The 26,291-nt window shown below is 40.0% G+C and overlaps 1 protein-coding gene and 1 long non-coding RNA gene across 2 annotated transcripts; one reads left to right on the forward strand and one right to left on the reverse strand.

Annotated features, from left to right (window-relative positions):
• Positions 1–1,634: 1,634 nt before the first annotated feature.
• angptl4 (angiopoietin-like 4) lies at positions 1,635–8,539 on the reverse strand. The gene is made up of 7 exons (XM_058068637.2): positions 7,943–8,539; positions 7,354–7,464; positions 7,199–7,277; positions 3,648–3,761; positions 3,362–3,457; positions 2,726–3,010; positions 1,635–2,638 (listed from the first exon to the last, which is right to left on the reverse strand). The coding sequence occupies exons 1-7, from the start codon at positions 8,444–8,446 to the stop codon at positions 2,454–2,456; spliced, it is 1,374 nt and encodes a 457-aa protein (XP_057924620.2). The 5' UTR covers positions 8,447–8,539; the 3' UTR covers positions 1,635–2,453.
• Positions 5,451–15,122, forward strand: LOC144898639 (uncharacterized). The gene is made up of 3 exons (XR_013627566.1): positions 5,451–5,473; positions 14,406–14,430; positions 14,851–15,122. It is a non-coding gene; the product is annotated as an uncharacterized LOC144898639 (long non-coding RNA).
• The last annotated feature ends 11,169 nt before the right edge of the window (positions 15,123–26,291 follow it).

Below are 26,291 nucleotides of genomic sequence, written 5' to 3' on the forward strand. Positions count from 1 at the left end.
TCAGCCTCCAGGGTGGACTCAGTTAACATGTTAGAAGATTTACCACATAAGAAAAGAATGAAACTCTTTCATGTTGGCATTAATCTAACATATGGACTAAATCTAAAACATCTTGAACCTGCTTCTCTTTTCTGTAAAGGGACTCAAAGTGAAAGTGTACTATGTTTTTCCAGTCATGGTTCAAGCGCTCACACTTTCCTTGACAAAGCCAAATATTAAATGTGCCACAGGACATCCTGGACTTGAACCTGTGGTTGCAAAAAAACAAACAAACCAAAAACCTGCAGGGTCGCTTGACAGAAGGCTTTCCTTCCTCAAGGCATTGATGCTGCTCACTAGTGGACGACACACATTAGGAGCAAACCTAATGAGGAGGTAGTGGGGAAAATTCAAGTTCACACCTTGACAAGAGACGGTGCTCGCTTATACGTTAATGTATTATCTAATGTTAATAATGCTTATGTTGACAAATCTGTCTAAATCTGTTCTACTCTTGCAGAGAGGATCCATCCACCACACGGGTAGCATATCAAGATGATGAGTAGACAGCATGATTATTGCCATAGGCTGGCCACAATAAAAGGCCCCTGTAAAATGATGCGGTATCCATTTATACATTCATTCATTCATTCATTTTCTACCGCTTATCCTCACGAGGGTCGCGGGGGTGCTGGAGCCTATCCCAGCTGTCTTCGGGCGAGAGGCGGAGTACACCCTGGACCGGTGGCCAGCCAATCACAGGGCACATATAGACAAACAACCATTCACACTCACATTCATACCTATGGACAATTTGGAGTGGCCAATTAACCTAGCATGTTTTTGGAATGTGGGAGGAAACCGGAGTACCCGGAGAAAACCGGGGAGAACATGCAAACTCCACACAGAGATGGCCGAGGGTGGAACTGAACCCTCGTCTCCTAGCTGTGAGGTCTACGCGCTAACCACTCGCCCGCCATGCCGCCCTCCATTTATACATTATCGATCAAAAGTTTGGGGACGCTTATTCATGTTATTATATGAGAAGGTGACTCATATAATATTCACTGTTAGTGTGTGTATGTATATATGTACTTTGTATGTATGACTGCTATTATTTTATACCATGAAGCATTACGTCTCTACCTTAGCCCTACACATACAAAAATCCCATATATAGTAACATTAATTTCATTAATTAATATGTATTATATTAATTAATTAAATTACTTTTTGTACTTGTCCCTAATGTTCCCAAAAATCATAATATATATATATATATTTTTATATATATAAAATATATATATATATATATGTGTATATATATATTTACAAAAATGCAGACAAAATAAATAATATAATGTACTTTAATATATATGATAAAAAATTATATACCAATCTTTCTGATTGGTTGAGAAAAGTCACATGGTTCTGCTACATTATTTTGATGTGTACAATTTAAGCTAGACCTATTTTGGGCTAGTTTTTAAACAACACAAACAACTGAAAACTGAATTTAATCCATTTTATTGGCTTCTTGTAGCCATTTGTCTCTTAAAAAAACACATTTACATCCAACCAAACACAACATATACAATATAAATTACAAACAACACGGAAATGTATGATAATATTTGACTTTGTGTGTGTATGTGTTGTTTTTACAGTATTTAAATAAGAAAAGTGAACATCAACGTGACACAGATCATAAGACATTCCTTGTTTCACTATGCGTACAATTGAACAAAGTCAATATGACTTAAAATGTTGCTCCACATAAAAAATAGCGAAGAATACGACTGAAATCGCTGTTTTAGAAAAGATGTGAGATTGTTACAGGCATTGCCTTGGACAGCTATGTAGCGGGACCTTGCATGACCAGGAAGAGCGCGAGAGAGAAAAGACGGTATGGATGTTGAACTAAAAAAGCTGATTGGAAGCAACAGGTAATATTTCCATCTCTGCTGAAGTCAGGTCGCCCTTACTACGGTTCGGAGCTGAATAACAAGATGATAGGGATCCGACATCCATCTTAACATCGTAAGCGTCGTCAAACAGTGTACAGTGACTTTCCAAAAGAACCTTTTCATTTCATCATGCTCACAAATGACACTACTGGCCTTCTAAAAACAAAACACGTAATCTGCCCGCATTGCGCGTCTCATACCATGACGCTTACAGAGAAAGGGAGCAATTTGGATTTGCTCTGACTTCTCAGGCTTCCTGATGAGTCTCCACTTGTTGGAAAATTCTTGGAAGCTTTTGGCGTCGTAGCAGACATGCCGGAACTTGCTCTTTGAGGAAGGAGGAAGTGACGTCTTAAGCCTTTGCTCCTCTCTGTGGCAGTGAAGGAGAGTGCTCGTCCGGCTTCTATTCTGAGGGCCTTGGCGGAGGTAGGACCTCGTTCACCAAAAGAATAAAGCGGCATCTTTCCCCCACTCTTTGTCTTGACTAAGTCTACTGTGTGTGTCTCTTTAAGACTTTCTCTCCATCACAGCGGGGGCGATCATCATCATGCTGAACTTGAGAGGGTAGTAGCGGCCCCTCCAGGTCTTCCAGAAGATTCCCTGTTTTCTCTGATGCCTCTGTTTGGGTGGTGGGCTCTGGAAGAACTTCCCGTTAAGATTGGACTGACCGCAGTTACTGAACCACCAGCCACCTATGGGTGCAAAGGAGGGAAGCAGGTTAGGTGTGGATTGAGTGGCACTCCTGTGGAAGAAGAACCTCCACGGAATGAGGTGCTCACCGGACAGATGTTTGGCGCAGTTGGTGTCTTTTTTTCGGTCGTTGTCTTGGTCTTGAGTGGAGAAAGGCAGGCCAGAAGTGGCGTCGGAACCCAAGGAGCTTTCCAAAGGACTGAAGGTGTCGGTCTCCTGAATGTGGAGGGAGTACTTGGTCTCCTCTCCGCCCAGTTGGAAAGGGAGGCGGATGGATGCCAAATCATTCCCCCAGTCGGACAGCTTGATTTTTAGGATGTAGCCGCCATCTTTGGTTATGGAATGGATCTTTTCCAGTCCCAACCAGAACTCTCCTAGGCGAGGCGGGGAAAGGAGAAAGAGTGGGTCAGTTTAGCTTCAAACTATCGATAATTGCCTTTTTCCATGCAAGATTAGTTCGGCTTAATTTCAGCCTAATTTTTACTACTAGGTGTTGAACCCAAAGCACAGTAAACGTTCTTCACGCTTTTTTTAGAGGCGAGAGATGCGAGAGAAATTAGACATGCAAAGGATAATATATTGATTCCGGCAAAATTAGCCAGTTTTTTTTTCATTTTCTATGTGATTAATTGATTTATTTATGATTTTTCAGAACAAGAAATATTAATCTTGTGAAACCCTTTGTTCAAAAATCAAGAAAAAGGCTTGTTAGAGTTAATATTTACCATTCAGAGTGCCAAAGCCTTGCTTGTAGGCATCCCATAGCTGGTCAAAATCCACAGAGCCATCCTGACGTTTTTGGATCACAGTCCATCCGCCATCTAGACGGAAAAAAAAGCAGCATATTAAATGAAATGGGGTGCTACGCTTTTATTGGTTCTCGATCTGCGGTACTGCTGGTGGTACACAATTACTCATCCCAAAGGAATCTTTCAAGAAAAATAGCAATTATATTGTAAGGTGTGGTCTGGTCCAAGCCACAGTAAGAATAAGTGATGAAAGTGCACTTACCAGCTGTCATCTCGCAGAAGACGTTAAAAGGCTCGCTGTTGTGTGGCTGGATGGTGTACACCCCGCTGGTGATCTCGCCTCGCAGGAAGAGCTCATGGCAGTCTGATGGCATCTCTGTTGGAAGAAGCACGCAAAGAAAATTTTAAGACAAAACAGGCAATTGCAGCATTTAATGCACTCGCCATAAAGTGGGTCACTCACAAACTTTGTAAATCAGTGTTTGCAAATAGTGCTTATTATCGTTCCGAGTGGTGATATCAGGATGTGTGTTGCTGGAACATCATGTCTGAACTCTTTGCCCCAGCAAAGGCAACCAATGGAGAGATTGTGTGAGAAATTCTCCCTGCTAGAAATATGACCTTTCTCCCAGTTCCCATGCAAGGCTTCCCCTATCAAATCACTTTACATTGCCAACCCTCCCCCCTCCTCCTCCTCCTCTTCCTAACCCCCCCCCCTCCAACTCCCTCAGGTTGCCATGCCTTTTTCTCACGTGCACAGCGGCATGTCGCTGACGTAGGCCTGCATGGCTGCTGCATGGCCAGTGCGTGCTCGCCGCATGCAGCGTGAGTGACTGGAGGGGGCGGGGGTGAATGGGGGGAGTGTTGTTGTGGTTGTTGTGTGGGGGTGATATTGGTGAAGCTGGAGCCAATTATAGCTGTAATGTGCCTAAAAAAGGAAGGCTAAGACTCACTTAGAAACCATTTAGCCAATGATGATGTCATCAAATGTTTTTTTTGTTATTAGAAATTTAAACAAAAAAAATGAAAATACAAAACTATAAAAAAGCTATTTCCTGAATTTTTTGAAATTTACAAAACATTTGTAAAAATTAATAAATATTTGTGAAAAAATGCATTTACAATTACATTTTTAATCGGTAATTTAACAATTTTTATTCAATGTTTTGTCATTTAAAAAAAAAAACATTTTTAATTTACGCCTCTTTATCAGAAAAGAGGCAGACCTGCCCATCACCGTTTTCCAAAGTCAAAGCTGATATGTCTGAATATCTTGTTTTGGCTAAAACACAAACATAATACTTTCATGTATGATGAAGAAAATTTTTAAATATTCACATTTGAACTATTATACCTATTTGAATTAAAATAACATTGTTGATTTATTGGGTCATCGATTAACCATCAATTAATCCTTAATTAACTATTGCCAACCCACACTATAAAAGCAGTTATTACATTAGTTTATGATAATAATCACTATTCTTATTATTTTTTAACTATAATATATGATTTCTTAGTCTTGGCTATTTTGGTCTGGGTTTATTGTCCCAGTTGAAGCCCAATGACCTTTAACCCACAAGCATGAACCCTTGGCCAGTGGTGACCCTGTTCCGCCTCAGGTCCGGGGGTTCTCCTGAACTTTAACACACTTCTGAGTCATTTTAAAAATGGGAGCATTAAGAGGAGGTGGTGGTGTTTGCAGGGAGCGGGTGTGAGGAGGAGGAGGAGAAGGAGGAGGAGGAGGGATGTCTGACTCCCTGACAGAACTGGGGCAAAGGTTACTCACTCTTGAGGGATGTACAGATGAATGGGAAGTGGGATGTTTCGCTTAAAGTGGAGAATGTGTGTACAAAGTTCACCGTCACATTTACAGGCGCATGGAAAACAAAGTGTAATCTAGGAAAACAATAAGAAATGGGTGGGAGTATAATCGGATCTCCGGGTGTGATCCCAACTGAACATTGGTGAGACCAACGAACCTTTCCCTACTTGACACTTTGCCAAATAATCCTGTGTGTTTTTTGTCTTTGTTAGTGCTGATGTCAGAGCTCTTTGGAGATGCCTCGGCTACCTTTCACCTACTTTGTGAGTATATCTTCACTTTCTTATATTCACACAGCTTTTTTGCTGATGTATGTTACCACGGAGTATTAGGGCCACATTGATTTCAACAATAAAGTCGGAAATTTATGAAAAAAGAAGTCAGAATATTACCTTTACCCCCTTTTCATAGCTGTCTCAGGTAATGCCTATTATGACAAGTCCATTAACATATTTTGACATTTCCAGAGTGAAGTCGTGAATTTACGAGAAAAATCCCGTAATCTTGCGAGAATAAAGTTGCAAGGCTAGACATGCTAATCTGTTTGTGCTCAACTGCTCTGTTTTGCTGCCACGTTATAAATAAAATGAACTTTTTTTCCTGGAATATTTATGACTTTATTCTTGTAAATTAGCAACTTTCTTCTCATAAATTTACTATTTTCATCTTGAAAATTTATGACTTTATTCTTGGAAATCTGCAAACCTCTTTTTCCTGGAATATTCATGACTTTTTTTCTCGTAAATTTACAAACTTCCTGCAATATTTAGGGCTTTGTTTTCATTTTTTTCCTCACAAAATTTTATTCTCATAGATTTACATTTTTTTTCTTGTAAATGTATGAGTTTATTTCTCGTACATTTACAAGCATAAAGTTGTAACTTCTTTGTCTTGGAATATTTTATGGCTTTATTTGTGTAAGTGTATAACTTTTTTTCCTCACAAATGTATGAATTTAATTTTCATAAATTTATTTATTCATTAATTTATTTTACTTATTTTTCATGGAATATTGATGACTTTTTTTGTCGTAAATTACTACTTTTTTCTTGCAAATTAATGATTTTATTATCGTAAATTTACAAACTTCTCTTTCCTGGAATATTTATGACTTTATTTGTAATAATTATACATTATATTGTACTAGTTTTTTCTTGCAAATTTCTGACTTTATTTCTCATAAATTAACAAGTTTGTTCTAGTAAATGTAATTAATGTAATTAATTTCTAATTTTTATGGAATATTTTTGATTTTATTCTCATTCATTTGCAAATCAAATATCTTGCAGATTTATGATTTTATTTCTTGTTAATTTTGGACTTTACTCTTGAAAATCTATGACTTAAATTTTGCAAATTTGCCTGGAATATTTATGACCTTATTTTCCTAAATGTACAACTTTTTTTTCACAAATTTATGACTTTATTTCTCGTAAATTTACAACTTTATTTTCACAAATTTACGAACTTCTTTTTCCTGGAATAGTTATGACTTTATTCTACAAAATGTATTAAATTGACTTTTTTCTCCAAAATGTTTGACATTATTTCTCGTAAATTTACGTCCTTATTCTTGAAAATTGACAATATTAACCTTGAAAAGTCAGGATGTTATTTTAATACTTCTTATTTAATATTAGTACTTAGCTAAAACTGAACACACAAATAAAGTAGTTACTGAGGAACTAATGAAAATCTAACACGGTGTAATGAGTAGCAGTTAGGGTTCTTTGCTCATTAACTACTGTCATTTTGTGTACGTTATCGCCATTGTTTTTCTTGTGGAGTACATCATCATCTGCTAAGTGTCTGGAGTCAAGCTGAGCAGCGAAGCGTGCGCCCCAAAATTGATTAGATTCCTTGATTGTAATTGCCTGTGATTTAAGCTTCTTTTCGAGCTTCACTAAACAGATGGCCAGCCACATTTGGCGGCAGATTTTGTGCACTTGACTTAAGGCGGATTTCGGACGCTCTTTGGCTTTACTTACCGACTGGTGAGTCGCGTTGCTCGGACACGCCACTCGAAGGAGTGTTCTGTGGGAAAGACCTCTGCCTCGTCTGCTGGATCTGAAGACAAAAATGAAATGAATGATGAACGAATGAATGACGCTGTGCAGGGAAAAAAAAAAACACGGGTTCGGACCTGACTTTGCAGGGTTCTAATGCGCACGTTCTGCTTGTCAAGCTTCTCCTGTTGGAGTCTGATACGTCCCATCAGATCATCGATGCGTCTGTTTTGAGCCTCCAGCATCATCTAATAGGAAACATACGCATACATTTAAAATGATGGCCTTATAATAATGGCTGTACATTAACCCCCATTGACAATTTGCAGGCTAAACATTTGCTCTCTCTAAGCGACCCACAAGTGGTTATGTAACTCCATTGAGAACATTTTCAACAAAAGCCTCTGATCTCACACACACACACACACACACACACACACACACACACACTGCTTGTGAAGTTGCACCATCAAGTTAGAGTATGAAAAAACTAATTCAAAAGTTAGTTCCACTTTGAGGCGTGCAGCTGAGGCCTTTGTGTGCTGCCCTGTGTTTCCATGCACGTACCACACGTTCCCCCTAAGTGACAACCCTCTTAACCCCCAACCCCCCATGGCACCACCTATTGCTTGTTCTCTGCGTGACTGCGTTTGAACCCACTGGAAGAACACCACAGGTTGTTCACACATGAAATTGGCGTCCCCTTAAAGAAGAGTCCATCCTTACCTGGATGTTGTGTGCATCACTGGAGTTCTTGGCAGCATCTCCCGGAATCATGTTGTCCGCTTTCTCCTCCAGCCGGCTCACCCTCTCGCTCACAGCCCTCCTCTCGTGCTGCATCTCCTCCATCTTCTCCCGCAACTCGGCCGTGACATTGAGGAGCTGCCCCTCTCTGTCCTCCACTCCACCAGCTCGAGCCTTCAGGGCCTCCCCGTCCGCCTGCAGCCTCTGGCTCTCTTTGCCCAGCTCGCTGATGGTGCGGTTGTACACCTTCAGCTTGGTGTAGATGTCCCTCATCTGGACTTTGGTTTTGTCCACGTGCTCCTTGAGCCCCTGGCCTAGCTGCAGGAGGCCGTGGGCGATGACATTGACATCATCCCAGGCTGCAAACTGCACACGCTTCTCCTTGGAGGCGCCGCCGGATGCCGAGCCCCCTTTCCCCTCGAATGGGAAACCTGCGGCCATGAGCAGCACCAGGCACAGAGTCAGAGTTGCCAGCGTGGTCTTCATTGTAGATGCGGAAATCTGGGCTCTTGTTTGCAGTTTTTTTTTTTAGCTTGCTTGTATGTAAGAGCTGCAGCTCCTGGCTAGACGGTCAAAGCACAGCAGTTATATACTTCCACAGCCCTCAAGTCGAAGCTGGGAGCTCCTCGCCATTGGCTCTCTCAGGAGAAGGGGGGGTGCGCCCTCGCTCAGATTTCTCTCCCTCCTCCACCCCTCTGTTAACCATTCATGTCAGAGGCGGAGGGGGCTCGTGATATAACAAAGCCACTGTCTCCTTTGGAAGACGGTAACTGTAAATGTGTGATTCCTCCTCTAAGACAGGGATGGGCAAATTTGGGGGGGTGGAAATTGAGTTTTTTTTTCCACAGATAAAATTCATTCACACAAAGTTGCTGATCATTTATGAATAACATTAAGCACCAGCAAATGTGTCTTCATTAACACTGTTTTTTTGCCTAGCAGTGAGATGTCGCACTTTGTTGGACGGTCCTTGAATGCACCATAGTTACTTCAGTATTTAACTTTCTCTTGCACCTGTGATTGAATTCATTTAATTTAAAAAATATCAATGGTCACTCAAACACAACCTGCAGGCCGAAAACGATCCTCGTTTTGCATGTTGAACACCCGTACCCGAATCCATCAAGCATTCAACTCGTTGAATGGTTCCACTTGTATAACAGATGTTAAATGCAGGAGTAATGGACTACCATAGTAATGACTTGATGTAGAAAGTAGAATTGAAAACTTGCCATTTAAAAACGACAGTTTCCGATAAACGTAACATGCACACTGTGATGCTTCTCTTCTCTGAAAGACCTCCTTTCGAAATCTGCGTCACCTCACGACTTCCCCGCACATTTTGGCCAACTCTCTGCATTTTTGCCAATGTCATTTATCCCTTAAGAGCACTCAAACATGCACGTGAACTGTCATATTGATGAGCAAATGAGCACTGAGCACAAATACTAGTAAATATGGCCGACCCCTCCACTGCCATCCTTTAGATTAATCATCTATTAATCTTGATGACAAACAAGTGTAATCCCCTCACGGACAAATGATCTTCATGGCTAAGCAGTTGACTTCTTATTGTTACAACATTGGTTCTGTTGCTGTAGTGTTGTGGTCAAAGAGGGCTATATGTTGCTTCACACTTTCTCATGTACTCTACATCATTGTTAAAGTTTAAAAAATTAGGTTTTTGTTGAGTCAAATTCAAATGAAATGGCCATGTAGTAGAGGCGGAAATCTACCAAACTACTACTTATTTTATTATATGATGTAAATATGTGTGTATATATTATTCTATGTTTTTTAATATTTTTGCGTGTATAGTGTCAATTCCACCCTCGGCCATCTCTGTGTGGAGTTTGCATGTTCTCCCCGTGCATGCGTGGGTTTTCTCCGGGTACTCCGGTTTCCTCCCACATTCCAAAAACATGCTAGGTTAATTGGCCACTCCAAATTGTCCATAGGTATGAATGTGAGTGTGAATGGTTGTTTGTCTATATGTGCCCGTGATTGGCTGGCCACCAGTCCAGGGTGTACCCCACCTCTCGCCTGAAGACAGCTGGGATAGGCTCCAGCACCCCCGCGACCCTCGTGAGGATAAGCAGTAGAAAAAAAATGTGATGATAAAAGGCATTCTATTAAATTAACCATATTCCGACCCCCCAGCCCTCGGCTATAATTAGGGCATTTACATAAATTTGACTCAATTTTGGTTAATCCCACTTTACACCCATGGTGATGATGGTGACAATTTGAAGCTGGAACAGATGAATTCACTTGATGTTTTGTCCTTTTGAGAGAAAATCTGCTGAAATTATTGCAAGAGTCATGGAATGGATTTATTTGCCTTTTGGCTAGGGATGTCTGATCTGATACCGATATCATCCGATACTCATATTTGTAACATGACACATCTGTGGTGGAATGAACACATGTGTAGTACACAGCATTTAAAAAATGATGGGAAAAAAATCTGATCTTTTATGCTAAATTGTGCTGAAATTGTTGCCGGAGTCATAGAATGTATTTGCCTTTTGGCTAGGGATGTCCGATATTGTCCAATTGCCAATTTCCGATACCGATATCATCCGATACCAATATCATTTGATAACGATATCTGTAACATGACATATCTCCTGTAGTGGAATAAACATATGTGTTGTAAGCATCATTTTTTAAAATGTCTATTGTCATGATCGGGAAAAAAATCTGATTTTGTTATCAACCGATATCACATTTTTATGCTGATATTCCTACTTTTGACGGTCCATGGGCTTCCTCCACACTGAAGTAGCGTATATTATCTATTTCTGCCTTTATATACTGTTCACCCTCTCCTAAAATATGTTGCTTCTTGTTGAAAAATAATATCAGTACCAGTGTTAGTAATTGAAATGAAGTCTTTACATAAAAAATCAGCAGGAATTGATGATGGAAATGATGAAGAAAATGTAAATTCCTGTTTTGTATGTCAACACAATGAATGAAAATATGTTACATTGAAGTCCCAATGAAGCATGTACTTATAAAGCATCACAGGAGGTACATATGATGTTCCCACGTGCTGTAATGAAGTCCTGATGATACCTCCGAGTATATAAGGAACGTGTACATTCTTCATGATGGGTCTACTGAGAGCACTGTGAGAATTAGGGGAAAGTTCACAGCACAGAAAAGGGACACATTACAAGCTTTTTCTCCCCCCCCCCCCTCCCCTCCCCTCCCTTTTTACAACCTCTGCTGGGAGCTGTACGTGATGCTGGACCACACCACAAAGACAGAGCGCCTTTAACCCTCTCCTGTGCTCAACCCAGACTAAGTAGGTGAAAGGTAACTGCGTAGTGCTGACAGTGCTGCAGGGCAAACGTCGATGCCGAAGAATTACAGGGCCCTCGCTTATGTGTCTGGAATGTGACAAACATGCTCTATGCTCACAAAAGGCTTGGCACCGTGTGGGGTTTTTTCCACTAGGGCAGCCAAAGAGTTCCTGGCAAAAATGATCCTCTTTTACAGGAAACATTTGTTCCTAATAAAGCTAATTTAAAAAAGCCCTTTTTTTGCTTTGTTTTTCTAAACAAAGGCTGGGAAAAATTCTGATTTTCCGGGCTTGGCCTGAAAGCAAATTTTCCAATTGTTGGATTACTTCAAAACATGACATCTGTATATAAATGATGGTCATGGTGAAGTATCTGAAGTATCACCTTGTAAAAATAATAGACACTTTATTAGTACCTAAAAAATAGTGTAGTATTTGTTTACAAAACTATACTATGTATACGTGAGCAAGGTTACATATTACAATTATCTGTACCGATAGTTATCGGCCTGATATCAGCATAAAAATGCCATCACTTGATATCGGTATCGGATTTCTTCCCGATCATGAAAACCGATATTAAAAAAATGCTTTTCCACCACAGGAGATATGTCATGTTACACATATCGGTATTAGCTGATATCCGTATCGGAAACTGAGAGTTGGACATTTATTTATAAATGGAATACTTTCATAAGTAGGGCATAGAAAACTTTTTTAAGACCTTCTGAATACAGTTTTTAACATTATTAGAGCCCTCTTGAGATAAACGAACAACCCTATAATCACCTTTACGCTCCTATTACCAAATATAGTAACCATAATAAGACATGTTGGGGGTTCAGAGTTGTTACTTAGCGTGGGTTTCGGGACAAAAGTAGATATTATTACAAATGATTGTGGCTTTTGTGATATCGGCCACCCATCGGTATTGGTCACCACTGATCGGTATTGGCCACCACCGATCGGTATCGGCCACGGATCGGTATCGGCCACCGATGGGTATCGGCCACGGATCGGTATCGGCCACCGATCGGTATCGGCCACGGATCGGTATCGGCCACCGATCTGTATCGGCCATCGATCGGTATCGGCCACCGATTGGTATCGGTCACCGATCGGTATCGCCCCCGATCGGTATCGGCCACCGATCGGTATCGGCCACTGATCGGTAACGGCCACCTATCGGACAGTGATCGGTATCAGCTGATTTCACTCTTGGATTATTGGGATCGGCGGCATAAAATAGCCACTTTTGTGCTTGAATATGATTAATACTAATAATAAGCCATATTCAACCTTGAAACAACTTTATTTATTAGTTAATATATTTTGGAAAAACCTTGATAGAGTGAAGCAAAGCGGCAAAAATGGCAACTTTCTTTGGCCCCGTGGCGGGTTATTTAGCAGTCACACTGAATAAAAAAATGCATAGCCCCAATGAGTATGGTGCTTTGTTAGGGGACTCAATTCCATGGAATGATACAGCAGAGGCCAAACAGATAAGTTTGGATTGGCTGGACAGGATACGGATATCCTAATGATCTTTAACAACAGGACAACTTTCATTTTTAAGTGTTTATGCATTATGATACATGAAAATTGATAATACAACATGTATGTTGTCTTTTTCTGAATTTTTTACGTATTGTATCAACATTTTTCTTTGTTTTGACTTTTGTTATTGTTGTATTATTATGATATATTATCTATTAAATGAACACTGCAAGCTTGTATCACGTGTAGACTAGATGGAGACTGCCTACAATCCATATGTCCAACTTACTGATCCGTGGCGACGCTGCACCTCAGCACAGCTGCTTATTCAATTTCCCAAAATGGCCGCTCCCATCTCCACCGGCATGCTGACCTTTTACCCAGATTCCAAGCACAGAACATCTGTAAATCACCCCCCAACTTCTTAGTCATGTTCCAGACAATGGAAATAATTCCTATTTAACTTCAATAGTCTCAATTAAATATATTATAATAAATCTTTTTTTGTATTTTTTTCATTTATACCAATATATTCCATAATTGTTACAAAATAGAGATGAATTGCCAAATGTTTTTTTTCCTCAGGGCCTGAACACATCTTCGTAATGCGTGTTGAAACACATTCTGTTATTGACAGCAACTGTCACGCAAACACACTTCATTCATTTCTGCTCAATCAGCTGATTTCAGGCAGCAGTGATTAATCAGTCTTTATTTCAGTAAACGTTACATCCAACTACTTCACTGGTATCGGCTGAGCGTCAATTCAAGTCATATTTTCTTGCATTTGGGTGCTCGGAAAGTGCCATCATATTCCATTCAACCAGTTAGCCTTGTATAGGAGTCACCATGCATGTATTGTAATGTATTGTATAACAATTGTAATAGGAGGTACGGGAATAAAAATGAATGCTCACAATTACGAGTGTGCCTGAAAACCTCACGGCGCAAGGAGAACAGAGCAGAAAGGATATCAGTGTTGAATGGTGAATACCCATAAACGAGGCATGTATTTGGGACTCTACTTTATCACAATTATTACATTTTTCCCTTCAATTTGCTACAAAATTCACATGCTTAAACCTAAACCGTAGCCATTGTGATTGCATGGAAAATACATAGGAAGTACTATAAAAATGAATTAACCTAATAATTGTGTTCATTATTTGAATGAATGGGGCGGCACGGCGATCGAGTGGTTAGCGTGCAGGCCTCACAACTAGGAAACCAGGGTTCAATTCCACCCTCGGCCATGTCTGTGTGGAGTTTGCATTTTCTCCCTCTCGTGGGTACTCCAGTTTCCTCCCACATCCCAAAAACATGCTAGGTTAATTGGCCACTCCAAATTGTCCATAGGTATGAATGTGAGTGTGAATGGTTGTTTGCACCTCCCGCGAGACCTCATGAGGAATAAGCAGTAGAAAATGAATGAATTAATGAATTTGAATGAATGAAAATAAAAGGTGAGGGTCAAATGTCAGAACCGATTTAGACTTAAACGTCGTTCCTTTGCTCTAATGTCATGCCATGAATGAATACTTTACTGCACAGGAACTGTGGGAAATTAGATTCCGTGCTACCTTGACCAGCTTCACAGATTTTATTAACACTGTATTATTTGCACCTGTTTTCCCTCAGATGTCACCAGGTCTTCCATAAAGAGGTGAGTGATGGGTGCTGCTGCTACAGCCCACTATCGCCCCCCAGTGGTGTCAAACATACACAAGTAAGAGTTCCCTTTTGTTCCTGTTTCATGGCCTTCATACTGACAAGAGTTAGCATGTTGTGTTATATTGTTATTGTTTTACAAAAGGAACACATAGCAATATAAAGTCATGTTGACGCACATGTCTGATGGTTAGGACAACGTACTTCTGGAGAATTACACCCTTTTCCGGCTAGATTCAATCATATCTGAACATCCAGAATGCACAGCAACAGTGGTCCCCTGCTCCTGCATTGTCAGTTTGTTGACACAATTCAGTAGGATTCAGGTCAGGACTTTGACTTTAGGCCACTCCAAAGTCTTCAGCCATTCAGAGGTGGACCTGCTGGTGTGTTTTGGATCATTGTCCTGCTGCAGAACCCAAGTTGGTTTCATCTTGAGGTCACCAACAGATGTCCTTCATGGTTCCATTTATCACATCAAGTCTTGAGGCAGCAAAACAACCCCAGACCATCACACTACCACCACCATATTCTACTGTTGTATGATGTTGTTTTCTCAACTGTTCTCTCATGGTCCTGCTGCAGAACCCAACTTGGTTTCATCTTGAGGTCACCAACAGATGTCCTTCATGGTTCCATTTATCACATCAAGTCTTGAGGCAGCAAAACAACCCCAGACCATCACACTACCACCACCATATTCTACTGTTGGTATGATGTTGTTTTCTCAACGGTTCTCTTTGTCCTGCTGCAGAACCCAAGTTGGTTTCATCTTGAGGTCACCAACAGATGTCCTCCATTTATCACATCAAGTCTTGAGGCAGCAAAACAACCCCAGACCATCACACTACCACCACCCATATTTTACTGTTGGTATGATGTTGTTTTCTCAACTGTTTTCTCATTGTCCTGCTGCAGAACCCAAGTTGGTTTCATCTTGAGGTCACCAACAGATGTCCTTCATGGTTCCATTTAACACATCGAGTCTTGAGGCAGCAAAACAACCCCAGACCATCACACTACCACCACCATTTTTTACATTTGGTATGATGTTGTTTTCTCCACTTTTCTCTCACTGTCCCGCTGCAGATCCCAAGTTGGTTTCAGTTTTGAGGTCACCAACAGATGGCCGGATATTCATGAATTCATGGTTCTATTTGTCATAGCAAATCCTGAAGCATCACACTACCACCACCGTATTTTACTGTTGGTATGAGCCATTCATCTTAGTCTCATTTACATCATTGTCCATAAACATTCATTCATTCATTCACAAAGGTCGCGGGGGTGCTGGAGCCTATCCCATTCCTGGCAGCCAATCACAGGGCACATATAGACAAACAACCATTCACACTCACATTCATACCTATGGACAATATGGAGTGGCCAATTAACCTAGCATGTTTTTGGAATGTGGGGGGAAACCGGAGTACCCGGAGAAAACCCACGCATGCACGCTGTGAGCTAACCACTCGTCCACCGTGCAGCCTGTCCATAAACAAACAAGGCTAAAAAAAGCCTTTATACAGTATTTATATTTAGAGGCTAATCTTTGTGTTATTATTTTTAGCATCAACATTTCAGCTTTTTTCCACTATGATCTATTCTATTGTTGATTGTTGATGTTTCTGCTGCTCTACTTTCTGTTTTTAAATTTTTTGTGTTTCTTTTTATTCATTTTAATTCTACAATTTGCCACCGGCCCATAAAAACTGACACCCGGTCCTCAAATGGCCTTTGGGACCACATTTAGATCACCCCGAGATTTGACATCCAGTCTTACACCGGGAAGGCAAAGTGGTACCAAAGGACGGAACGGAACAGCGTCTCCAGTCAAACACTTCCTGTCCTTCACTTTTACTGGGACTGCATGGGAACTGGGATCAGCCACAAATAAATCAATGTATGGGAAGCTAGCATGTCTTTGTCATGACACTGGCTTGAAGTCCTGGAAGATCTTCTTCCTGCTGCCTCTCTTCCACGTGGGCCAAATGATACTCCTCTCTGGACGGATGTGGAAAAGTACAGAATGTACAACTCTTGAAATATTTATATACACACTTGTACTGACTCGGGTTGACCTCAGCAGCTGTACGTGGTGCATGAAATAGAAGATGTATGAGCAGTACTTGGTGTTCAAACAATGACTGAGCTTGAGTACGCATCGATGGAAGCAAACCCTGTGACTATGTACATTATGAGAAACGCCAAATGCCTTGCTAAATGGGGCTTCTTGAAATAACACCAATGCATATTTCTAATATCTTGGGATTGGCTCCAGCGGAGCAGCTGTGGGTGATGAAGGAACTCTCCAGAAGACATTTTGTACTTTTCTCTGACCTAAAGTGTCATGGACTCAGAGTTCACAAGGGGTGCAGCTTTGTGCCCCTTGTGGTTCCAGAACACGACCCCTTTAGTCCCTGCTGAGGTTTAGGCTTCATTCCATAAACTAATTGGCCTCCTTTGGAGCTTCCAAGCCAGCATGATGTGTTTACTGAAGGGTAAGAAGGCCAACGGAAAAATATACTCCTCATAATGATGCTTCTCATAGGCTTCTCATGCTCATGGAAGAATATGATGTGGAAAAACTTTTGTTTAGCTTTATACACCCTTCGATCTGGAAAACTGATTAGCGTTGCATGCTCAGCAGTTCTGAGGTTTTTGGTTCCTTTGGAGAAAAAAAGTTGGAATTTTACTATAATATTTGTTCAAATATTAAGGAAAAATGACATTATTTGTTAAAAGTGGTAATATGATGAGAAAGAAACAAAACAGTCACTAGAGATGGAACATTAGGTAAGAGAAAAAGTATAAAAAATAAAAATAAAAAAAATAAAAAAAATAAAAAAAAATCATTAATTGATTCATTTTCTACCGCTCATCTTCACAAGGGTTGCAGGGGGTGCTGGAGCCTATCCTAGCTGTCGTGAGAGGCGGGTTACACCCTGGACTGGTCATAATAAATAATAAATAATAAATAATAAATAATAAATAATAAATAATAAATAATAAATAATAAATAATAAATAATAAATAATAAATATAGTGAAAGTAAATTCAGGATTATGTATTTATGAGAAAAAAATACAAGAATAAAGTTGAAATAGTTGCAAAACAAAAAAATAACAACAGCCGAAATAACGAAAACTGCAGTCATTTTATAAGAATAAAGAATAATATGAAAAATTATAAAACAAAAAATATAAATAAAATCAAAATATCGGGAGAAAAGAACTCATACACTAACAAGAAAAAAATGTGTCAATTTCACAAGAATAAACTTGAAATCCAACCATCCATTTTCTATCCTCACGATAGACACATACGTATGCTGGAGCCTATCCCAGCTGTCTTGGGGCGAGAGGCGGGGTACACCCTGGACTGGTGGCCAGCCAATCACAGGGCACATATAGACAAACAACCATTCACACTCACATTCATACCTATGGACAATTTGGAGTGGCCAATTAACCTAGCATGTTTTTGGAATGTGGGAGGAAACCGGAGTACCCGGAGAAAACCCACGCATGCACGGGGAGAACATGCAAACTCCACACAGAGATGCCCGAGCAGGGAATCTAACCTGTGTCTCCTAGCTCTTCTAGCCTTTGACCCAACGGTCAGTGCTCTCATGTCCCATTTTATGACATTTTTGCGGGTCTATGAAAAGGTAAACTATGTCTTTGGTATTGAATGACTTAAAGGGACCTAAGGGGCCCAATTTTTATTATGCCTTCCTGAGGAAACGTCTCTAGTCAGCCTTTTAGTAGTGATGAGCAGATTGATACTGAACCATCAATACTTCCCAAAGCAGCTGTAAAATTGATTCTGAAATCCAAATATTGATACTTTTGATACTTCAGTCATTTGAGGTCAGGTTTCTCTGAAAAAGTTTGTCGAAACAATCGTCAACGTAGTCATGTGTGCATTGTGAATAAAGTTATTGACTGTGACTGTTGTAAAATGTCAAATTAAATCATTTCAATAGTCAAATTCCATTGAAGTTTCATCAGCTGGGGTCATCATCCTTACAACGTCCAAGTAGACGTTACAAGACCATCTTTACCTTTAATGAAGGTCGTGACAGTCCATTATTGACAGTAGCGTGAGCTGCACATCGTGTTTTTTTTTATTAGCAACCACAATCCGATGATCCGTATTGTTCTCGCCCGTTTTCACTTCCCGGATGTGGATGTTGATTCGGCTAAAATGCGGATCAGCACCTGACAGTACAGGAACATGTGCTGGGTTAAAGTTGACTCCATTTTGTTTTCATGCTGCTTCTTCTCCAATCAGCATCCAAGCCGGTGACCCTGTGTCACTTCTCCAGTCCGCCTGTCTGTGTTTGCACCTGCTGTTGTTGTGCTCCGTGGCAATTGTGCTAAAAGACATTTGGCATGTCTTCTGTATGCATGGCGGGGGGCGGGGGGTGCGTTTGGGCCTTTAAAAAAAATACAAAATAAATAAATGGCTGCCTTGTTTTTGCAACTTTTGCACGATGAAGTTTGTTCTTTGGCTTACATAAAAGTGTTTCGTTTAGGAAAACACATCTTCCTTTTTATATTGATTTTGCTCATGTGAGCATGTTTGTTCATTTTGGGTTTGATGTAGCTTTCATACGTTTCCAGAGAAGTAGTGAATGAAAGCCCTGTGCTTTTCCAAACAGGAAGATAAACATACCTGACATGCTTTAGAGATGCTTTGAGCTCTTAAAGCCAACTTTCAGTATACTTGACCCGCTTGGAAACCTTTCTGCACGCTAAAGAGATGAAACGTCGTGAAAAAGAAGGCCGAGAAAGCAGATGTTGCAAGACTGAGCGGCATCCAACGTCCTCCAGTAACCCCGGAGTTAAGCGTGTATTAACGGCAACCTATGGGGCCCCCGTTTGGAAAGTTCAGAGCTGTGACCCAGGTTGAATCCCAGTTTGCAGCGTGCAAATCAGAGGCCTCTCTTTTTCCCTCCGGAGACTCCAAGGCTTCCCTGCTGTGCATCCTGTTAGCCAGCATGGGAGAGACAAAGCCTGTCGTCTCATGCCAAGTTCCCCTCCGTTCCATCAAGCTCTTAAAAGCCACACGTGGAGATCACCTCCAGTTAATTCCACCCTCGGCCATCTCTGTGTGGAGTTTGCATGTTCTCCCCGTGCATGCGTGGGTTTTCTCCGGGTACTCCGGTTTCCTCCCACATTCCAAAAACATGCTAGGTTAATTGGCCACTCCAAATTGTCCACAGGTATGAATGTGAGTGTGAATGGTTGTTTGTCTATATGTGCCCTGTGATTGGCTGGCCACCAGTCCAGGGTGTACCCCGCCTCTCGCCCCAAGACAGCTGGGATAGGCTCCAGCATACGTACCACGATAGACCGTGAGGATAGAAAATGGATGGTAGGATTTCAAGTTTATTCTTGTGAAATGGCAACATTTTTTTCTTGTTAGAGTATGAGTATGAGATATTTTTATTTTATTTATATTTTTTGTTTTATAATTTTTCATAATACTATTCCTTATTCTTATAAAATGACTGCAGTTTTCTCTATTTTGGCTCTTGTTATTTTTTTTGTTTTGCAACTATTTCAACTTTCTTCTTGTATTTTTTTCTTCTCATAATTACATAATCCTGAATTAATTTCCACTATATATATATTAATAATAATAATAATATTTATTATTATCATTATTATTGTTATCATTATTATTATTATGACCAGTCCAGGGTGTACCTCGCCTCTCGCCGAAGACAGCTGGGATAGGCGTGAGGATAGAAAATGGATGGTAGGATTTCAAGTTTATTCTTGTGAAATTGCAACATTTTTTTCTTGTTACAGTATGAGTTTTTTTCTCCAGATATTTTTATTTTATTTATCTTTTTGTTTTATAATTTTTCATAATATTCTTTATTCTTATAAAATGACTGCAGTTTTCTCTATTTTCGCTCTTGTTATTTTTTTGTTTTGCGACTATTTCAACTTTCTTCTTGTATTTTTTTCTCATAATTACATAATCCTGAATTTATTTGCATTATATATATATATTAATAATAATAATAATAATAATTATTATTATCATTATTATTATTATCATTATTATTATTATGACCAGTCCAGGGTGTACCCCGCCTCTCGCGGAGACAGCTGGGATAGGCTCCAGCATACGTACCACGATAGACCATGAGGATAGAAAATGGATGGTTGGATTTCAAGTTTATTCTTGTGAAATTGCCAAAATAATTTCTTGTTAGAGTATGAGTTCTTTTCTCCAGATATTTTTATTTTATTTATATTTTTGTTTTTATAATGTTTAATAATATTATTCTTTATTCTTATAAAATGACTGCAGTTTTCTCTATTTTGGCTCTTGTTATTTTTTTGTTTTGCTGTACAGCTGGGATAGGCTCCAGCACCCCCACAACCCCTGTGAGGACAAGCGGTAGAAAATGAATGAATAAATGAATGAATAACTCTCAACATGTATGATGCTGCAAAGCATGCTGGGAGGGCACCGGTTTTCTAAACACTTGCTAGCATTACATGTGTGTTTAGCGTTAGCAGAGTTGTTGTTTACTTACCTATCACATCTTGCACACCTTATAGTAAGCTGCTGGGTTGAAGTGTATAAGAGGTATATAAGAGGTATATTTAATCAGCGTTTATTATTAATAAGGGTTGTGGAGCTGAATGTGAGCTCAACTGTTCAGCACACAGGGAGTCGCTCTCACCATTTGCAGCTAGTGCCTCTAATTTATGAAGTATTAACAACCTGATATTCGATAAAGAACAAACATAACTAGTGACTGTAGCGGTCATGATAGCGGTCCGGCAAGTCCCCAAAGATGAAGGAGACCATTTTACAAAAAGGATGAAAACATCACAATAAACGGAGACCAACCTTTTTTCCTCATTGGTGTTATGAGCGTCTGGTATTGTAGATAAGCGAGTGCAGACATGTTTCACTGCTGATGTTTTCGGCAGCTTGACGACGACCTTGGCGACACAGAGACAAACAAGAAGGGCGGCCTTGAGATGGGTGAGATGGACCGTGGAATAGTTGAGTGTTGTTGTTTTTCAGGCACTTTGGTCGTGTTGGACAGAAATGCATGATGAATAACTTGAGAGATTCACCTTTGCTCGCCTTGCGCTCATGTTTGCCTCTGTTGTTTTCATCACGATGAAGCCATGGAGGGGAGATGATGCTAACCCTAACCCTGTGTAGATATTCATGGAAGACTCTATTTCCAATATGAAACGTTGTCTTTACTTTTCATGAAGCGGTGCCAAGCTTCCAGCGGTGGTCTGGTTAACTTGAACTTGAAAGATGGCAAAACCGGCTGTTTTTGACATGATTTACTGATTTCACCAACCAAAATATATCCCTGAGCCAACATTGGCAGACTACTTCAGAGTTGAGTATGAAGTAGGTCAAAGTGAGATGAAAAAATGTAAGGTGATTAATCCTTGTGTGTGTACGTCCTACAGCCAAATATCTTGTGGACAACAACACACTTGAAGTAAAACTGACCTGCTTTCCTGTTCCAACAGACCTGGAATTCTTCAAGAGCCCCAAGCCGGAGTTCTGGCACATTCCTTAATGGTCAAAAAACAACCTTGTGATATGTTAAATGTTCATATACAAAGACAGCCAATAAGTAGTAGAGCAATGACAGTGATTTCCATAGTTAGCATTGAAAACCATGACCTTCAACTGTGCAGAAATCAACTAGAAAATCAATACACAAGAGATTACATTATTACTTACTTAAGTAAATAAAAGTACAAAAAGTACGAGACAGTGTTTTTCTGAAGATGAATCTTGTAACTCAGTGATTTTCAACCACTGTGCCGCGGCACACTAGTGTACCTTGAGAAACCGTCAGGTGTGCCGTGAGGAATTATCCAATATCACTTTTTATAATTAACATTTATTAATCATCATTTGCAAATATGATGTCAATAGCCATTATGTCAATAGTATACATGGACCCAAATATTCCAATTCACTTTGGTTTATTTGCTCAAACGGAAAGAATTGAACAGGGATGGAATATTCCTTTAACCCAGGGGTCTCAAACTCGCGGCCCGCGAGACATTTTGTAACATTTTTGGTTAGTGGTGTGCCACAAGATTTTTCCAATGTAAAAAAAACTGTCGTGGCTCAAAAAAGGTTGAAAAACACTGTTGTAACTCATAGAAAAACAGCAAGAAAAATTAGCAATTTTTCAGAGAATAAAGTACAGATATTAGAATAACGTCATAATAATAAAAATTGTAACATTACGACAAGAAATGTTACAACTAGAACACATTTGCCACAATCATTTCTGCAATTCAAAGTTCAAAAACACTTTATTTATCCCCGAGGGGCAATTTATAGGACACAGAGAGCAGCATATGGAATAAAAAAGTAAGAAGCAGACAAGGGCCCCGTTTCACGAAGCAGGTTTAGTGAAAACTCTGAGTATGTTAACCCTGAAATGAGGGAAACTCTGAGTTTTCCGTTTCACAAAGGGAGGTAAGTCAAACCAGAGACAGAGGAGTAACTCCAGCCTGTTTCACAGAGAGAGGTAACTTAACCTCGGTGTCAGTTACTATGGCAACAGACTCTGTGAACATAACCTGGTCGGGACCAGGTTTTCTTCAATTAACCTCGAGTTTCTTTCTGTCTCCGCCCTCTTACGCTACACACGGTGTGATTCATTCATTGTCGCGCGTGTTTAAAGCCAGTTTGGTCGTTTTTCTTCAATGTGTGCTGTGTGTCGCATTGTTTTTTGAACCATGGCATGTCCGTTTGTAGAAGACCCTGTAGACCAGGGGTCGGGAACCTTTTTGGCTAAGAGAGCCATGAAGGCCAGATATTTTAAAATGTGTATCTGTGAGAGCCATATACATTTTTTTAAACATTGAATGCAATAAAATGTGTGCATTTTTATGTAAGGCCAACAGTTTTAGATAATGGGCTCTAATTACGTAGACCAGGCACACTACCCCACGCCAATGGGGTGTGGCCAGCACACTTTCGTGAGCAGCGCAGTGTCTAATAATAAATCAAATACTTGTTGCCATTAATACAACTTCTGCTGCTGCATAGTTTTGCACCATACTCAGTATATTTCATTCTTTTGGCCATCTTTGCCAGAAGGCTTGGTTCTGCAGCTTTAGCTAGGTGACTATTTGACTAAAGGAGAAACGTTTATATTTACATGTTGACATCTCAATGACCGAGGTAGACTACCGCATTACCCAGTAATAATCAAGTTTTGGTGTTTGACCTGGAAAATATCAGGAAAGATAGATATGGTTGGCCGTATTGCAGTAGAATATAGATGGACGAATTAAAATGCATAAGAAAGTTGTTGATTTTTGAATATTATTTTTAACCGTCATTTCTGTGATGTTTACTTTAAAATGTTAGCAAAATACATTTTTATTGTGGTAAGAAATGCTTGAGAGCCAGATACAGTCATCAAAAGAGCCCTACCTGGCTCCCGAGCCATAGGTTCCCTACCTCTGCTGTAGACGAAGAGGCACTACTACTCAGAAGAGAGCTCCGCATTCGTAGGGAAGTTATCCACAGGCCGAGATTGGACACGCTATCATTTCCAGATAATTTTCTTTTCGAACGGTACCGCTTCACTTCACCATCCATCACTTTCATCCATAATCTCATCCGTCAGGATATTCAAAACATCACCAACCATGGACGTCCACCCAGATTCTGTGTGTTGCTCTTCGGTTTTTTGCCAACGGAAGTTTTTTATATAATATAGGTGATGCAGAAAACATTAGCAAGGCCACCGTCTGCAGAGCTGTGAGAAAAGTGTCCCTAGCACTAAAAAGACGAATCAACTCCTTCGTTGTGTTCCCGGGACATAAACCCGTGGGGGTCATCAAGGAGGAATTCCACAGAATTGCAGGTGAATGTAGAAATCAGTTAAAATGTATGATTATAAATCATATTCAGTTAATGACATGGTGCTGCAACCTCACACTGGGATTTGTCATTTTAATCTCTTTTAGGATTCCCTGGTGTGATAGGGTGCATCGATGGGACGCACATTAGACTATTATGGACTATTAATCCATTCACAGCATCAATTTGCAAATAGATTGAATGTCAGACTGCATCAAACTGCAAAAACTCAAAATCATACCAACAATATTTGTCTTATTTCTCGTCAAAATGTCTAATTTCTGATCAAAACGAATCACACCTAAAAGTAAATTGTTTTTAGACAATGTTCACGTGTTTCAATCACATTTCACTTAAAAAAATAATTTGAAAAATCTGTCAGTGGAGCAAGTTTGTTATTTCTACTTATTTCAATTGAAAATGTGCGTGAAACAAGTGAAAATTGCCTGAAAACCAGTTACTTTTTATGTGGTGTCTTAAGTGTAAAGACATTTGATGAGAAATGTAGACCAACTACATGGTCACCCATGGTGAATCGAGGGAACGGGGCTCCATTGATGAGGGCTTTTTAAAGTCGTGGTGCACGCGCTTAACTCAGAGTGAACAAACTCGGTGTTGATTGAACCAATTGAAATCACCTGTTCTGAAACCCGTAAGTCAGAGTTTCCTGTCTCAGAGTAGATCAACTCAGAGTTCAGGGTTAGACTCCAGAGTTGGTTGAACCTGCTTCGTGAAACGGGGCCAAGGACAAGTAAATGAGCACACACATACCTAAAAGAATAAATAGTATTTAAATATAAATATAATTATTGCAATATCAGTAACAAAAGAATAATCTTGCAATTTTTGAAAAATGTGTTATTTTTTGTCAGCATAACCCACAATTTTAAATGAAAATAAGAAATGTTAAGATTAACCTCAAGCCAATCTCATGAATAAATAAAATGTTGGTGTTGTTATTACTGAGTGGGAATTGGAGCACATCTTTGAAATAAATGATAGATTTCAATTTTAACACTAGTAACTATGTCAATAACGACCCATCTATATTTTTCCCATCAACATGTTTATTACAAACACAAAGTGAAATGCAAAGCAAGTCACAACACAAAATGTTGATATCCCATGCAGGTCAAACAAACAGCAGCCTGCTGCCACGTGTCAGCAGACGTGGACTTTATTCCTTCAATGTTTGTCATGGCAATGATGAGTCTTTTTAGTGACCTGACAAAAGTTGAACTTTGTAGAAGGTGTGTGTCCCATTACATCTGGCATAAAAGTCATGCTGCAGTTGAGAAAAACAACATCATACCAACAGTAAAATACGGTGGTGGTAGTGTGATGCTTCAGGATTTGCTATTATAAATAGAACCATGAATTCATGAATATCCGGCCATCTGTTGGTGACCTCAAAACTGAAACCAACTTGGGTTCTGCAGCAGGACAATGAGAGAACAGTTGAGAAAACATCATACAAAGGTAAAATATGGTGGTGGTAGTGTGATGGTCTGGGGTTGTTTTGCTGCCTCTAGACTTGATGTGATTAATGCAACCATGAAGGCCATCTGTTGGTGATCTCAAGATGAAACCAAGTTGGGTTCTGCAGCAGGACAATGATCCAAAACACACCAGCAAGTCCACCTCTGAATGGCTGAAGACTTTGGAGTGGGCTAGTCAAAGTCCTGACCTGAATCCTATTGAGATGCTGAGGCATGCCCTTAAAAAGGCGCTCCAAGATGAAAAACCCTCCAATGTGGCTGAAAGACAACAGTTCTGCAAAGATGAGTGGGCCAAAATTCCTCCACAAGAGACTCATTGCAAGTTATCACAAACGCTTGATTGCAGTTGTTGCATTTGGTTTCAAACAGAACACTTTTAAATGTAGTCAGCTACAGTGCATCCGGGAAGTATTCACAGCGCTTCACTTTTTCTACATTTTGTCATGTTACAGCCTCA

This window comes from Doryrhamphus excisus, linkage group LG6, assembly GCF_037039965.1.
Source record: "Doryrhamphus excisus strain RoL-2023G ecotype Guam linkage group LG6, RoL_Dexc_Guam_v1.1, whole genome shotgun sequence".
NCBI classification, from domain to species: domain Eukaryota; kingdom Metazoa; phylum Chordata; class Actinopteri; order Syngnathiformes; family Syngnathidae; genus Doryrhamphus; species Doryrhamphus excisus.

Excerpts from the sequence above, each read along its gene's own strand:
- angptl4 (XM_058068637.2), bottom strand. The coding sequence starts at position 8,446 with ATGAAGACCACGCTGGCAACTCTGACTCTGTGCCTGGTGCTGCTCATG. Across the intron at positions 7,465-7,942 it reads GTGATGCACACAACATCCAG|ATGATGCTGGAGGCTCAAAA; the intron begins GTAAGGATGGAC and ends GTTTCCTATTAG. Across the intron at positions 3,762-7,198 it reads GCAACGCGACTCACCAGTCG|AGATGCCATCAGACTGCCAT; the intron begins GTAAGTAAAGCC and ends TTCTTCCAACAG.